General features: G+C 38.5%; 1 protein-coding gene across 2 annotated transcripts in view; it reads left to right on the top strand.

Moving 5' to 3' along the window:
• Positions 1 to 2,210: 2,210 nt before the first annotated feature.
• Positions 2,211 to 17,483, top strand: part of PIAS1 (protein inhibitor of activated STAT 1) — a 125,510-nt gene continuing 110,237 nt past the window's right edge. The window contains exon 1 of one of the 2 annotated variants that reach the window (XM_058541933.1): positions 2,211 to 2,286. In XM_058541933.1, the coding sequence (XP_058397916.1) occupies positions 2,263 to 2,286 (24 nt within the window). In that variant the 5' untranslated portion in view covers positions 2,211 to 2,262. Of the gene's footprint in view, positions 2,287 to 4,966; positions 5,499 to 17,483 lie in introns of those variants that run through there. The other variant, XM_058541931.1, reaches the window with a different exon arrangement.

Here is a 17,483-nt window from a genome sequence, read left to right on the forward strand (position 1 = left end):
GTGCCAAGAACCAGGGACAAAGTCAAATCATGTTTTCTATTATACCAAAGTCCCTAGAAGGCAAAAGTGCCTAGGGCCACAAAAGTCATAATGTGATCCTATCAATTAAATAGCTTTCCCAGCAGTCCAGTTGTGAAATTATGGCAGCTTGGGGTAGGGTGATGGCAGTCGAGATCCAGTGAAATGGACAGGCTTGGGATATGTTTTAGAGGCAGAGGACTGGCTGATGGATTGGACGAGAGAGGTGAATGAAAGAGAGGAACCAAGGATGATTTCCAGATTTTTGGCTTGAACAACTGGATGAATGATGGTACCATCCACTGGGAACACTGGGAAAGGAGCAGGATTAGGGGGGAAATCAAGGCTGTCTTTGACACGATGAGTTTGAGATGACTATGAGTCATGAAGTAGAGATATTAAGTAGCCATTGGATTTATGAATCTGAGTTGTGGTGGAGATAGATGTCTGGGCTGGATGGAAATTTGAAAGTCATCAGTTTATAGACTTAAAGTCAAGGAGTTGGATGAAATCACCTGGGGAGAATAAAATAGAGAATAGGGTAAGGACTGAGCCCTGGAGCACTGAAACATTTAAAAACTGAGCCAAAGAGGAGAAATCAGCAAAGGATTTTGAAAAGGAGGCCCAGCGAGGGGACAGGAAAATCAGGACAGTGAGATGTTGAGGGAAGTTCAGGGAAAAAAGTGTTTTAAGAGAAAGGATGCTTGTCAGTTCTGCTGAGAGTTTAGTTTAGATAATAGAGAACTGGCAATTGGCTTTGGAAACATGGAGATCAACAGTAATCTTGATAAGTGATCAAGAGGGAAGTCATAGCATCAGAGTAGGCTGAGAAGTGAATGAAGTGAGGAAGGGAACAAGCACTGTAGAGAGATCTTGAAAAACCTTTCTGAGAATTCATGCAGTGAAGAGGGCAGAGAGATAGGGAGTTCTGGAGGCGATTTTGAAGTCAAGGGAGGTTTGTTTCAGATGGGAGGAATTACAGTATGTTTATATACTGATAGGAGTAATCTAATAGAGAAGGGAGAAAGCAATGGTGCTGGATGGTGAGGTAATTGTAGGAGTAAAATCCTTAGGAATGTGGGAGGCAAAGGAATCCAGGTCACTGGTGGAGGGACTGACCTTCACAGGCACAAGGACACTTCATTCATAGTAACTCAAATGTTACTACGCCAATAAGAGTAGTTTTGACGGTGAGAAGATAAGGGAGTTCATGTTATCTGTTATCTTTTAATTTTTTCCATGAGATATGAGGCAAAGTTGAGGAGCAAAAAGTGGGGTTGGAGAGGAGATAGGAGGCTTTTAGTAGAGAGGAAAAGGTGTCAAATAATTCTTTCATCACGTCTACTTAAATGTCAATTTAGAGGCGAAAGCTCTCTCAGGATTAAGTACATCTCCTCCCAGCCCCTTTTTCTCTCACTGGACGGTTCATGCTTTTCAGGTACTCATCATCCTTTGTAACTGTATCTTTATAGGTTCGCGTGTCTGTTCCCCCATTACAGAACTACAGGAGGGCAAGGACTTGGTTGTATTTAGTTTCCCAGTGTATATATAGCCCTTAGAAACAGGGCCGGTACAAAGTCACTAAATAATTACTTGAAACAAAGAAATTAATGAATGAAAGTTTTCAGAATTTTGTCTTAGGCCACTCGTGTTAAGTACTTGCTTGTGCAAGTCACTTTTCCTCTCTGAGCTTTATTCCTGAATATATACCACGGGAACAGTAGTCTCTTCCCTGCCTACCTCACCGCGTTGTCATGAGGAGGATCTGAGCTAATAAACCTGGAAATACTTCATCAAGTGATTCTTAAATGTAACTGATTGTTATTTTTAGCCCACGTGTAGCCTCGCAGGTAGCAGGTGCTGAAAAGGACTTGCTGATTGGGGGAGGGCGTATTATTGTTCCCTGTGCCTGCGGAGGGGCGGGGCTCAGGCCAGCAGCCCTCCCGCTCCGGCCTTTCCCTGGAGGCGCTAGCCGGGCGAGGATGGGGGGCGGGGAGGCCTAGGAGGGAGTAACTGTCAAATCTCTCCGCTTGGCGCCATTATTTAAATAGTACGTGTCCGTGTCGCAGCTGTACGTGCCCAGGGCGGGGCTCCGAGCGCCCGGAGCGAGGCGGAGGCCGGGGGCGGGCCGAGGAGGCGGAGGGGCGAGAGGGGACGGGCCGGGGCGGGGCCAGGCTGGCTAGAGGGGCGGGTCTAGCGGCGGCCCCCGGCGAGGTTCACTGCGCTTGCGCTGACAGACGCAAGATGGCGGACAGTGCGGAACTAAAGGTAAAGCGCAGCTCGAATTCACTTCTAATATTCGGCCGCGGAGACGGCGCCGCTGGTGCCGAGGGGGATGGGTCCGACCCTGGGGGGCCGCTCGGGCTTGACTCCATCCAGGCCTGGAGTTGTAGGGCGGAGCGGCGCGCCCGGCCCCAGCTGAGGGGGCCCGGCAGCGGCGGGCCGCGGGCCCCGGGTGCCTCGGGGGCGCTGACGGGTCGTCCCCGGCGTGTTATTGTTGTGGGCGCCTCTGGCGGGGGAGGCGGGGGAAGAGATCGCCAGTGGGGAGGTGGGGGCCGCGGCCGCCCCCGGGTCTCGGCGTGCTCACCTTCTAGGCAGCCTCCCCGCCCCCCCATGGGGAGCGGGGGCTAGGGCAGGGTGTTCGTGTCGGGGGGATTGGGAAAGCTCCCCGCCGCCGCTTCCTCTTCCTCCTTTGCAGTCCCGGGCTCCTGTCAGGCGCTCGGCTCAGACCCCCGGGAACTTGGCTCCGGCCGCCCCGCCCCTCCGTGGCTCCCTGCGGCCCCCGCCCCGGACTCGGCTCTCCCCGGCTGCCTGCCTGTCAGGAGGCGCCCGGGGTGCCCCGCTTGTGCGCAGCGCGATCCTGGGGCGATGGGGTGGGGATGTGAAGAGAAGCTCCGGGAAAGTTTAGTGAGCCTCGGGCCGGCGTTGGGGTTCGGCTGAGGGGTAGCGGGGGGGTGTGCCTGGGCGGGACGTTACTATTTCTCTCTGATTCTTGGTAAGCGGGGGGTAGAAACCCCCTCGAAGGGTGTGTGTTGGGAAGCAGTGGTGGGTGGTGGGAAGCACCTACCTCTCTCCTCTTTTCCTTCTCTTCCTTTGGCTGGTGCGGAGGGTAAGAGGAGCCTGTCGGGGTCTCTGCACACACCATGATGGCGATGCTGTAGCTGATGGAGGTGAATGGTTCGTGTTTATATCCCCCCGTTGCCTTTTGTTTGTGGGGACATCTTGCTGGCCATGTTGATTTGAACGAAATTCTCCCGTCATCCTACTTCAACCCCCAATAAATAGAACGTTCCTCCGTTCCTCTCAACTGTGCCAATTACTCACGCCTCGCGAAATTGGATGAAAGGGTGCCCCCTTTTCCCCGCTCATCCTCCCGCCCCAATCTTCTTTACCTGATGATGGCTTCTTTACCGAGGCAGATATAGCACTACACAAGCAGTTGGGGGAGGAGGGTGGAACCCTTGTGATTGGATTGTGACAAATGGGGCTCCGCTTGAATAATTTTGGTTTAGTAGCAAGCAGTTTTTAACTAACGCGTATTATTTCGAGGCTCTGAATGCGATATTCCCTACTCTGTGGCTTCCTGTGTGTGATCCAAGCAGCTGGTTGTGTCCTGACCCAGAGAACTGACATCTCTGTCAGAGTGGAGATTGGGATATACAGTTGTAAATCTTCGGGGAGAGTCCTCTTTTTATAATTAATAAAAATTGTGTAAAAAATTTTCTCCGTTATAATGAAGCGACAACTTCTAGAATAACCAAACGCCAGGTTTGTTTCTGGAGAGTTTTTCTGTGGAAAGCGTCGCTGAAAGATCGTTTTCCCCCAGTAATTTTGCAATTTTAACACTCCACAATTTGTATATTAAGGCGCTGGCTTTGAGTGTCGTTCTTTTTAAATTTACTGCTAATTACAAATAAATTTAAGGGAGAGCAGATTTAGGATGGTTGGTTTCGTTTTTTCCTGTTTCAAACTAGTGACCGAAGTGAAAAAGCCTCAAGAATTTGAATATTGGCAGGTAATTAACTCTTGAAATAAAAAAGTCCACAACTTTAAGATACATGTTTTCTATAGTTTTATTCTTGAAATGTAGTCCCTATGTGGCTGTAATCTTTGCCTTCTAATATTTATTTTGTTAGGCATCCTTTTGAATGATAGGTAATCAGTTCTGTTATACGGGGACCACAGAGTAAAGCTGAAAAGCTTGTGCTGGCTATATTGTCACTCTTGATGCTGTCCAAAGAAACTGATGTGGAAAGCACATGCTGGGAGATTTCTTCCTTTGTTCTTTCTCATTTTAAGAAAGTGCCTTTAGGGATAGATCAGATCCCTGGTGTGAGTCTTGTTAGGTAAAGTTTCTGTTTGCTAAAATGAGCCTGTATCAGATAAACGCTAAGAACTTGGGGGAAAGATTATTTTTCTAAAATTGGTCTCCTTTTTTGCTCTTTCCAAAATCTACTTGAGTTTTTCCAGAGGAGTTGTTTTCTACTTTTATGTTCCTGTTGTACATTTTTTTCAAATTATAATAACTGTTTTGACATTCAGGTCTGTCATTGTGTGTGCCCAGTACTTTGAGGAGGTGTGATAAATTGCTTAGCTGGTGATAGCTGTGTTAAAATTTTTGTTAATACTTGATTGTGGTTAGATTTGCTGTTCTTTTTTTTGGAGTGGGGAGATCATCTTAGGAACCCCTACCTTAGTTATTTGAGAATGTGTGTATATAATTTTCTGTGCAGTAAGCTTTGGAAGATACTGCTTTTGGAAATTGTATTTTCTGGTGGTTTTTTGTTTGTGGTTTTTGGAGGTAAATAGCATTTATTCCTAATAAGGTAGGAAAAGAGTAAGAATTAAGAAAAACCCAGATTTTTTTAAAGTTTTAGGTGAAAATACGGTACTTCCAATGAATTTCCAACTATGAGGCTTTGAATAAATACATTGACTTTTTTGGTATCTTAATTCACAACCCATGTTTCATTTTGCTGTGGATTGTATTCATAATTATTTTCCTCATGGTCCATTTTTGAGTCCTTGTAAATCTATAACAAATCTGCAAAGATCAGATGGGAAAATGGATAGATCTGTATCCCCTGTAGTATTAGTGCAAGCTGCAACACTTAAAGATATTGCCAATAAAAATTAGATTAAGAGTCATGCATATCAAAAAGAGTTCTCGGTGTATATTTGTTTATATACCCATAAATGACATTTGTAAGAATGTAGAGAGTGAACTTTTTGTTATGTTTAGGAATTTAAAAGCAGGAGGGTGTGATGACCAGATGATCTTGGAAGTTAATAATCTGACAGCTTCATGTAGCTCCTCTTAAAGTACTTTTTTAAAAAAAAATCACAAATGTTTTTTGCTTTAAAACTCAAAGCAAGTTGTATTGCCATTTTAACTCACAGGAGGAAGAGTGGGAAGGAAGAAGTTCTTCATTTCAGTGGAGCAAATAATGGATTTCAATGGGAAGAGAAACCGCTTAAAAGTATAGTTTTAAAAGTATCTATAAGCGTGTCAGTAAATTCTGTTGTCATATTCTGCCTCTTTATTTTCAAGAAATAGCCACTTAATTTTGCTCTTTGTGGTGTCATTGTTTGCTTTTATTTCAGATAGAAGCAAGTAAATCTGACAATTTATTCACAAATTTGATTTGAATCTCCATAACTTGCTTTTGTCAAGTGCCACATTTAGATGGCTTTTGTTTTAAGTCACCATTCTTATGAACAGTATTTGAAAACATTGTATAAAACACAGTTTTTAAGCATTTCATATAATTGTTTGGAAATTCCGCCTTTTCCTCCGCCGTTTTCTCTGGCTGATTGTATTGTCTTTCTCTTCAAAGAGTCTCTTGTAATCCCTGTTGATTGCGGTAGTGCTGAGTGGTGAGGCCATAGCTGATTAACCTTGGGTTTCTCCTGGTGAACTCCATCAGCATGCTGCTCCAGGGTTCTTGCTGAGAGTTTTGAGTTTAGTGTAATTTGTGCCCTTTCTTGCTGGTAACTAGGGATAAGAAAATAAAATGGCTCGTGGTTGTAGGGGGAACTGAGAGGAAGTATCTCAAGTTTCTGAAAAACTGGGTGTTTATGATGAATGTAGCCTTTAAAAACAAACAAAACTCCTGATTACTTCATAGGATTGATTGTAGTGTTTTCTGAAGTATTCTGTGGCATTAAGCACCTTGTTATTTCTTTTTTTAATATTTGAGTAATATTTATACAGTACTTGACAGTTCATAGTCTATCACATTATCTCATTTGGTCTTCCTAACAGTTCTTTGAGGTATAAAAGGCAGGTAATATCTCCCTTTTTATCCATGCAGTGAGCCCAGAAAGGGTAAGTGACTTGTCCAAGGTCATATAAATAAAAGTGGCAGAGACTTAAACCTAGGTCTTGTGATTTCAAAACTTTGTACTGTAGGCTGCCTTAAAGGTGCCCTGTCAGTCCTGGAGCTCTCTAGGGTGCCTTGCTCACAAAGAATTCTAGTTATGTTGTTGCTAATACTTTCCCTCTTGCTCTATGCCAGGGTATTTTTGGATATTCCTTGGGCTTTTTGCAAGGAAGATTTTGGAGTTTGTTAGTTGGAATCATAGACATTAATTCATGCAAATATAATTTTGCTTGGGAAGATTTCAGAGAATACTGAGAAGTAAGCAGAAAAATAAACAGCACCTGTAATCCCAGCATTTAGAAATCTCATGGTTAACATCTGGGTGTCTGTCCATTTAGACTGTCTCTCTGTGAGCATCTCTCTGTGAGCATACGTGTATGTATGTTCATCACAAAAAGGGATCATACTACTCTTTATTTGTAATCTGCTATTTTCTTGGCTGCCTTTCCAGGTAGTAAATATAGGTCTATATGATCATTTGAAAGGTAACATTGTATTTTATTCAACTAGTCTCTTGTCATTGAACAACTAGATGATTTCCACTTTTTTGCTATTTTAAACAGTTTCTTGACAAACAGCCTGATACAAAAGTTAGCAAATGTTTTATTCTAACTAAATATATTGATATGACAGAACTTTTTTTGTGCTTCAGAGAGCAATACAAATGGTATTTTGATTACATGAAGTGTTGTGAGTGAAATAAGTTAATTCTTTATTTCTTCATTGTCTATACCTTTATTGTTTCAGTTTCTATAAACCTGTCAGATAAGATTATTGAATTATGGCAGAGATAGAGTTTATAAAATGTAAGTAAACATTGCTTCTGAATCAGAACATTTGATAAAGTATGAAATATATTATAGAATAACATGTATAATTTATATTGAGTATGTTTGATTTTGGAAATTATAACACAGTAACAAATATTGCAAGTTTATGTGCTCATCTGTTTTTAATTAGCGTTAAGAAAAAAGCATTGCTGAATGTTAATATGAAGAAAGTGGATATGAGAATTTGCCTTACTCAGATTTTTAATCTCAAAGCAAAGTGTTGCCATAGTATTTGGTAGGTAACATTGTTTCGAGGAGGCTTTTATAGAATGGAGGTTACATAGGCAATGAAAACATTCTTCTATTTCAAGAAGGAAGCTTTATGGATTAAATCAATTAATAAATGCATATGTGAATTGAGTTAAGGATATTATTTGTGCAGCATCTGAAAAGTACTGCACTGTAGAAGGAACAGTTGATGAAATTAAGGGTGTGACATTGACATGTTAAATTTGGTCCTCACCTACACTTGCATTTATGGAACAAATTGTATCATTAGGATTTTTTTTTTTTTTAGAACACAGTTTGTATATTTATTTATTGTCTTTTTTTTTTTTTTTTTTGGAGAAAGATTGTTGCTGAGCTAATGTCTGTGCCAGTCTTCCTCTATTTTGTATATGGGTTGCCACCGTAGCATGGCTTGACGAATGGTGTAGGTCCACGCCCAGGATTCAAACTGGTGAACCCTGGGCTACCGAAGCAGAGCATGCAGACTTAACCGCTATGCCACCGGGCTGGCCCCATTAGGATTTTTTTTGAAATAGGGGATAGAGAAATTTTAAAGAATTTAGCTGGCCTTTACTGTCAATTTCAGGAGTAGTACTAATTGCCGTGCAATTTTGCTACTCTCACTGCAAGACGTTTGTGACTATACTTTCCCTTCCATGTTAAAAATTATGGAACTCCTATTACTTTTGATTCCCTCTCCTCTTGGTTTCAGTGGTGTCACATGAAAAGATAACTCCCCAAACCCCTCTTCCCCTCAGAATTTTCTGGTAAATCTTCATTCTTTGCATGAACTTCTAAAATTCATCAAAATGAAAAAACCACCTTCTTTTCTTTTCTACTTCACCTTAGATCAAGCAAACAAAACAAACATAAACCCTTTGAACATTAACTAGTAATTTTGAAATATCAATAACTCTCACAGGACTGTTGCAAATGTTCCTATTTTTTAAAAACTTCATCTCTTCCTTACCTTTCCTGCTATTCTTCTCTGCTTTCAATTTCCCCCCTTTGGTTGCCAGGTTAATTTTCCTAAAACATTCTTTTCATCCTGTCACTCCAATGGCTTTCCATCAAAAACAGGATAAAGTCTTAGCTCTTAGTTTGGTATTCAGGATTTTCTATAGTCTAACCCCAGTCTACTTTGTGTGTGTGTTTTGTCTCCTCCACTATACATATAGCAAAAGTCCTTAACTAAAACCAGAGCTGTTAGTTTCCTTCTTTCGGTTGACTAGTGTTCTGCTTTGTACACCACTCCATTCTCCCCCGTCCCTACCCTGTGGATACAGTAGGTGCTTAAGATATATTTGTCAAATGAACAGATTACGTTCAGGGTTTGTTTCTCTTAGTGAAGGGCAGGTGCACATGTCTATATGACAGTCTAAATTGTAAATGTTCTGAGATAAGGTCATATCCTCACACTTTTTTTCATGGCTGCTTCTTAGATAAACTTGAATAATATTAAATCCAGGATAATTTATGAAAGACTGTTTTAGGTTTACCTTTTACATTTCTTTAAGTTATATAGATAATAAATGAATACATTTCTTATTGGAATGATATAGCAGTAGGTAGAGTAAAATTTTAAAGGCCTTCATCATCTTCATCCCCTCCCCCCCCAGGCAAACACTTTGGTATCTTTTTTTGGGGGGGGCAGCATTACAGCTTTATTGAGATATAATTTACATCACATACATTTAAAATGCACAATAAAATGGTTTTTAATATATTCACAAAGTTGTGCAACCATTACCACGACAATTTTACAATATTTTTCTTACCCCAAAAAGAAATCCTGCACCCTTCAGCTTTCACTCCCTTTGCCCACAGCTCCACCCCATCCTCAGGCAACTGTTAATCTACTTTCTGTCTCTGTAGGTTTGCCTGTTTTGGACGTTTCATATAAATGGAATCATATAATATGTAGCCTAGTGTGTCTGACCTATTCATTTTTCTATTTGTGGTTATCAGTTAGGTATATCTGTATAATATTTGTAATTTTTTGTACGTGTATGTCTAGATTCAGAACAAACTAGGTACATAGAAGGAACTCAATAAGTATTTATTAAATGAATGTACATGTACGTAAGTATATTTTCTAAAAACAGAAGTGGGATCATACTATACGTAGTATTCTTTGACTTGCTTTTTTCATTTAACAGTATATATTGGAGATCTTTCCATGACATGTCCCAAAATGAGATGGTCTCATTCTTTTTTAACAGTGCAAATATCTCATATGTATGTTCGTAGAGGTTTACCTCTTGAGTTTATCAGTGTATATGTCTGAAAGTTCTTAACTTGTTTTGATGATTTTGTTATACTGTTTTGAAAAAAAATAGTTGTCACATTTAATGTAATCACTGTAGTATTAATATTGGAGTTTCACTTAAAAATAGGAATGAAAACTGTAACAGGGAAGGGTTATTTGGCTCGAGGAGAAATGGAATGTAGGCTCTTTGTAGGGTTCCAGCAGTGCACAACCAAAGCAATTCATTTTGTATTTGGGTTTCTGAATATGAGCAAGACTGTTTTTAGCTTCATGGCATGGTGCTTAAAATAGAATTTAACATGCTATCTTGTGCTTTATGGTGAATTTTAAGACTTTTTTCTTACAGTCATGTAGGTCTAATCTTAAAAAAAGATCTGAAAGATTTCAGGATAAATATTTTTCTCATATGTTAAAATCATCATTCTGGTCTAGGGGCTTCTGTAAGTTACCCAAGAAAGGGAATAAGAAGCACCTAGCTCAGAGCCTAGCCTATGGTAGGTACTTGGTAATTATTTGTTATTTACTCAAGAAGTATCTATCACATTCTGTCATTCATTATATGTTTTGAGTTCCAACTGTGTGTGAGGTACCAGGCTATCAGTGGTTAGAGTATATCACCATGTACATATGTGTATTTATTTAAATACTTCTGTTATAATGGAATATTTACTAAAATATTATCTTTTTCTTAATCATACAAGTAATGCATCAGCTATTACAGTGGTTCTTAAAGTCTATTTCCCAGACCTCTGGGGGTTCTCCAGACTCTTTCTGGGAGTCCTCTAGGTCAAAACTATTTTTCTAATAATAGTAAGGCATTATTTGCTATATTGACATTTGCAAAATCCATGGGGGCTAAAATTGCTGGTGCCCTAGTTCAAATTAAGGCAGTGGCACTAAACTGTACTAGTTTAGAACATCACTATGCCCTTTGAATTAAAAAATAAATGCCAGTTACATGTAATGTCCTTGATGAAGCAATAAAACTTACTAATTTTATTATGGCTCAATCTCTGAGTACATTTTAAAATATATTTTTGTGTGATGAAATGGAAAGTAACTGTAAAGCACTTTTACTGAATACCAAATCCGATGGTTAACTCAAGGAAAAGAACTTGTGCAGTAGTTTGGGTTGTGTGCTGAACTAGCTGCTTTTCTAATAGAATACCATTTTTATTTGAAAGAGTGGTTGACAAAGTATGGTTATACAGTCTTGGGTATTCGGCAGACGTTTTCTCAAAACTAAACAAGGTGAGCCTGTCACTGCAAGCAAAACAACTGACAGTATTTGTTGCTAATGATAAAATTCAAGCTTTCAAGCAAAAATAGAATTTGGGAAGACTTGTATTTGCCTCTATGAGCTTGACAGCTTCCCAATACTTGACTTTTTTTGATAAGATCAGTGGTGGTATTAATGAATGTGATATATTGAAGTTGTATAGTGAAAGTGTTAACATTTGGAAGAACTGCATAACTCTGTGAACCAATATTTTCTAAATAACCAATGCATGGTGCTATAAAATCGTGTGTGGGTAAAAAGATCCATTGGAAATGGAAAACAGACCAAGGGATTTCAATACATCAGAGTAGGAAATGTTCATTGGTATGGTTTCAGATTCCATATTGCAACAGCCTTTAAGAAACTGCCACTTCTCGAGTTTTGGTGAAGGATCAAGAATATCTGCAGTTATGTGAAAAGGCTATTGAACTACCCCAGCTTTTCCAACTACGTATCTGTGTGAGGCTGAATTTTCTTCATATACTTCAATCAAAACAACCTAATGCAGCAGAGAATGCAAAAGCAAATATAAGAATCAGGCTGTCTTTATTATTAAGCCAGATATTAAAGAGATGTGCAAAAATGTAAAACAGTGACAGTCTTCTCACTAATATTTTTTTCTTTTGGAATATAGTTTTTTAAATTTAATATGTAATTTATGTTAAGTAATGAATTATTATTTTTAAATGATAGTGTATCTTTAAAGAATTTCTCAGTTTTAATTTCTAATACAGTAAATATGGATAGATTTAATCAACCAAATTTTTTGGGTACTCTATTTTCAAGATTTTAGAAGAGTACAGAGAGCAAAAACTTTTGAGAACCGGAACACACATTTTATATAAGATTTACAGTACAGGAGTCTATAGTTTAAAATGGGAACATCTCTTTCACGTTCTCACTTACGATATTTTTTATAATTTAAAAGAAAAAATAGTTTGCCTTTAGTTAATGGTTATTCATTTACAAGGCAAATTTGCTAAGCAGAAGCTGCTTAATAGTATCCTGCATCTCTTTAGTAAAAATACTAAGCACATTGAATGAATGTGTCCAAGTATAGTACTTTAAATCAGTAATGGTGTGGGAATTGTATAACTTTTTATTTTCTCAAGCTTATGTCTCAACCCTTGATTGCCTTTTTTTCTGTAGTAGGGGATGGAATAACTTGGATAAATGAAAAATCCGTACAGATGTCTCCTAACCTAATTTTAGCCCATAATTTCCTCTTCAGCAGATCTTATTAGCTTTTACCAAATATCTGAGATGACTGATTTGCATTCAACCTGTTTTGTTTTCTTCCTTTCACTTTTGTAGGATTGAAGTGGGACCTAGAGATTGTAAGATTCTGAATGCTTTTCAGCTTCTCTTCTACCTTTCTGTAGAGTTGTATTTGAAAAACTTCAGCCTCTGTATTCCTTAAGCATCTTTCCCCAGCCTGTCAAAGGAAGACTGTTTATTAATTGTGTATAGTATTAATTAGGGAAGAGAACATGGATTTTAGGATTGCCATTAGTTTTCACTCCTTAATTTAGATAGCAATCCCAGGAATAGTTCAGACTAATGGGAAGGATGAAGAGTTAAAATTAATAACCCTTGGGGCTGGCCCGGTGGCATAGTGGCTAAGTTCGTGCTCACCTTCAGCGGCCTGGAGTTCACAAGTTTGGATCCTGGGTGCGGACCTACGCACTGCTTGTCAAGCCATGCTGTGGCAGGCATCCCACATATAAAGTAGAGGAAGATGGGCACAGATGTAAGCCCAGAGCCAGTCTTCCTCAGGAAAAAGAGGAGGATTGGCAACAGATGTTAGCTCAGGGCTAATCTTCCTCACACACACACACACACACACACACACACAAAGTTAATAACCCTTAATTCTAGACTATTTTTTCCTTTGTGTTTTTTTTTTTTTTTTGAAGATTTGCCCTGAGCTAACATCTGTTGCCAGTCTTTCTCCTTTGTTCCTCCCAATGCCCCAATAGGTAGTTGTATGTCCTAGTTGTACATCCTTCTAGTTGCTCTGTGTGGGAAGCCACCTCAGAATGGCTTGATGAGCTGTGTGTAGGTCCACACCTAGGATCTGAACTGGTGAACCCTGGGCCGCCAAAGCAGAGCGCGGGAACTTAACTGCTTCGCCACTGGGCCAGCCCCTAGACTATTTTTAAAAAGTTACTTCTTGATGCAGGCAACTGTTGTAAAAAGTTTTTCCAAGTGGCGACCCTGCTGTGCCCAATGGAAAGGATATTAGTTAAGACTTGTTTGTAATTAGCAGTATTTGCATATAAACAAAATGTGCTATAACTATTGAATAGTTTGTTCTGTTGAGTAGGTTAAACTTTGCTACTTATAGGTTGGTTGATAATTATTTAGAACATATTTTCTTGTAGGTAAACACTTCATACTGTACTGGTAGAGTTATTTTTTGGAATCTGCTGATCTTAACAGGTGATTCTATTGAATGTGGAGGGTGATACTGAACATTTTATTTTGCAGACAGATTTTAGTTTTATTTGTACCTTTAGTAAAAGTGGCCCATTTTTCGTTGTTCAAACATCTGTCATCCTAACTACATAATCCGTTTGAAGGAATGGGATCGACAGGTGATGTGTGTTTGTGTGTGTAGAGAGGGGGTGGTAGTGGTGAGGATACTGTGAATGCTATTGGAATTCAAAGGGTTTGTCATCCTCCATCAAAGATAATTCTACAAATAAAGTTAATCAAGGAAAAAAATGATATCGACTTGAAGTGCAAATAGTTAAGCTCTTATTAATTAGCTACGGGTTTATGGTATTTGAAGAAGTAAATATTATCTTATGAATACAAAAACAATTTTTTTCATTTGATTTAAAAATTACTTGATCCTTTAAAATTTTGCCTTTTAGAGTCTTAGCTCATTAAAAACATGATATTGAAGAGAATTTGTTTTACTTCCTATATGGGTAGGCCTTTTCGTGCACTCATTTATTTACTAAATATTTGAGTATATACCATGTGCCTGGTACTGTGCTAGTCATCAGTATACAAAGATAATTAAAACATAATTCCTGATAGGAATTCAGTCTTGTGGAGAGATGGACACATACTATCTTGCATCATAATTATCTGCTTAAGACCAATAATAGAGCCATGTGTGATTGATCTGTACTTTTTACTTAACTTTGAATCTCTACATTCCTGAATTATTATATTTAAGAAAGTTAAATGTTTCTCTTCAGCTTTCACATATGAATGCTTTAAATTGATTAAAAAATTAGTTACCATAACTTATTTTTTAAAAAACTTACATAAAGTCGTTCTGGGATTCCTTTGTTTCTCCCCCATCCAGCTATCTGCCCCCTGCCCACCTCCCCATGGTTTTAAAAAAGTGTCATTTTTGGGTTAGTTATTTTGCCAAACTAAATTAAAGTAACCAAAATCTATTAAGAGCAAAAGGAGTTTAAATAAAGTTAACATTGAACTGTAGTAATGATCTTACTCAAAGGTGCTGTTAAATCTTTGACAGATCTTAGCTTTTCAGAAAGTTTTCTCTAACGGCTAGTTTTATCTCTTAAATGAAACTCTAGACAATTTGAGGTGTGTTATAATTTTGAACAGTTAGACATTCTCTCTTCTATACACTTACCTTTGTAACATAAAGATGCTTTCCACATTGTACAGGGTACAGAGTGCCGTTTCAGTTCTTGAATCTTTACGTGGGAGCTTTCTGGAGATTTTAGGATCTTTGTTCCTGGTGTGCTCAAACTTTGTGATGAAAGGCCTTGGTGTGGGTATTTTTCAGTTACTGTGCTAAGGTACTTGGTGACCCAGTCTGGAGACAGATGTCCTTTATTTCTAGGAAATTTTCTTGTATTAATCCTTTTGTAATTCTCTCTCTCTCATTTTCTCTGTTTTCTCTTGTCAGAGGACTGGACTTCTGCCTTTACTTCTTTTTTTTTTTTTTTTTTTATAATTTTATTTATTTTTCCCTCAAAGCCCCAGTAGATAGTTGTATGTCATAGTTGCACATCCTTCTAGTTGCTGTATGTGGGACACGGCCTCAGCATGGCCGGAGGAGCGGTGCGTCGGTGCGCGCCCGGGATCCAAACCCGGGCCGCCAGCAGCGGAGCGCGCACACTTAACCGCTATGCCACGGGGCCGGCCCTACTTTTTTTTTTTCTAAATCGTCAATTATTGTCTTTTACTCTTTGCGCCTGTGAATTAGTTTTTCTTTTTTCTTCCTTTGTCTTTCTTTAAACTAGCATTTGTTTCCTTTGAGGGAGGGAATATGGTAGATGTTTGTGTATGGTCAGTTCATATTTAACTGGTGGACTTGGTAAACTTTCTGTGAAGCTCATAATACAAACTGTGTTAGTATATGATAACCATTCTTAAATAATTGCCAATGTTGAATTAAGATTTATGTTGAGTGATAATAGAAGTGCTCTTTTCTGAGAGAAAGCTAGGTTGCTTTAAAAAAAAATGTATATACAAAATAATATGTATAACTTTGTAGAAGAATGTATAACCTATTTATAGAAGACTAATGAAACAAACATCAAACTTAGTAGAGTATTCTAAAACTTTGAAGTCTTCTTTAGTGTACTCTCATCCTGTCTCCTTCCCACTTCTCCCAGGTAATTTGTATTAATAGGTCACTTTTAAAATCAAAACTGGTAGTGAGATATTAGTTTTGTATATTTTTTACTTGTAAGGTTGTTTTTAAGCCATTGCTTCTAATTAAACTATTTAATTATATCATAGTCTAATAAATTTCCAAATTTGATTTAATATTCTTTAAAGAGGTGGATTCCATAGTTGGAGGTGGAGAGAAAAGTTTTGGAGACCTCATTTTGAAAATATGCATAACTGTGGCAAAAATACATGCCCATAGAATCTAGCAATTACGCCTAATAATGTTTGGGGAGGAAGAAGAGACTTAAGTTAATTGCCGCAGTGATCCATACTTCGTTGAGTCTCGAAAAGTGCTTAGATTTATATGTGTCCATGCTGTAATCCATGAAGAACATAAATCAGAGTTATGAGAAAAGTCTAGCTTTTTGGTGGAAGCATAAACCATTAAAGTCTGTGTTATACTTTATATATTTTTGTCCATTATTTTGTTTGATACATTTAAAAAAGTTTTATGTAAAGTAAAAATAATTATTCCTTTACTGGGCTATAGATATTTTGTGCTAAGTCTTGAAAACAAATAAACATTCTCCCCTCCCCCTTCTTTTTGCCTGTTTCAAGTTTGACCTTTCATATTGCAGTTGCTTAAAGCAAGGTTCTTATTCATTCCATCAATAAAAGTGAGGGCTGGTTTATGTGTCAGATACTGTGTTAGATGCTCAATAGTCAGTTGGGAATCAAATAGATCAAGTCTTTGCCCTTGTGTAACTTACATTCTAGTATTCTGGTAAGTATATGAAAAATAGTTTGGTTCTCTTGCATCTTTCTGGATCTGAATTTTTATGAAGAGCACATGTTTTTATAATTAGCAAAAAATGCTGTTTTTTAATTATAGAAGTTTTTTTTTGAGTATCAAATAAAATGTTGAATATATGGTTAAGGAAAGTTGAAGAGTCATTTGTTTTATGTATGCTTCGTAAAGGTAGTTTTTGAAGGAATGAGATGTGGGAGGAGCAAGGAAAAGATATAAAGTAATTATTGTGGGAAGTTTGCTGGCTTACTGGAAAATTTAGTGGGATTCCTGTGCCCATTGAGATTGATGATTATGGATGTATAGTAACATCTATTTGCCCGTGCGAATGTGTTCTTCTGTGTGCCTGAGATGTAAAATTGGAACCAGTTGAGTATGCCGGGTATAGAGGAGGAAGGGAATTTTGCAAAGGAGTGTTGAGTGGTGGACCATGGAATCTTATTAAACTGAAGGGGGCTGATGGATAGAGAGTGTTAGCATCAATGAATTGGAGATATTTATGAAGTTGAATTGTTGGAGTGGAGATACTGAAGCAAGTCAGAATAGCAGGTAGTGGTTGGAGAATGGAATGTTTGGATTAGTGATTTTGGAGGTGGTGCAGTTTCTGGTGGAAAGGTCCAAGGTGTGGCCGCGGGAGTGAGTGGTTGAGGGTGGAGAGTAATGATGAGAAGTTAAGAAATACAGCCCAGGGTATTGGGTTGGAGCCTGGATAATTGAGCAGGTGCTAAGACCTTCAGTGAATGACAGGGATGTTGTTCTAGAACTACACTGTCCAGTACTGTAGCCACTAGTCATATGTGGCTATTGAGCATTTCAAATGGGGCTAGTCTGAATTGAGATGTGCTGTAAGTGTAAAATGTACACTGGATTTTGAAGACATAGTATGAAGCAAAGAATAGAAAATATCTCATTAATAATTGTTTTATATTGATTACGTGTTGGAATGATACTATTTTGGATATATTGGGTTAAGTAAAATATATTATTAATTTTACCTGTTTCTTTTTACGTTTTATTTATTTATTTATTTATTTTATATTGGTGAGGAAGATTGTCCCTG

The sequence above is a fragment of the Diceros bicornis genome, chromosome 5 (genome assembly GCF_020826845.1).
Source record: "Diceros bicornis minor isolate mBicDic1 chromosome 5, mDicBic1.mat.cur, whole genome shotgun sequence".
Taxonomy (NCBI): domain Eukaryota; kingdom Metazoa; phylum Chordata; class Mammalia; order Perissodactyla; family Rhinocerotidae; genus Diceros; species Diceros bicornis.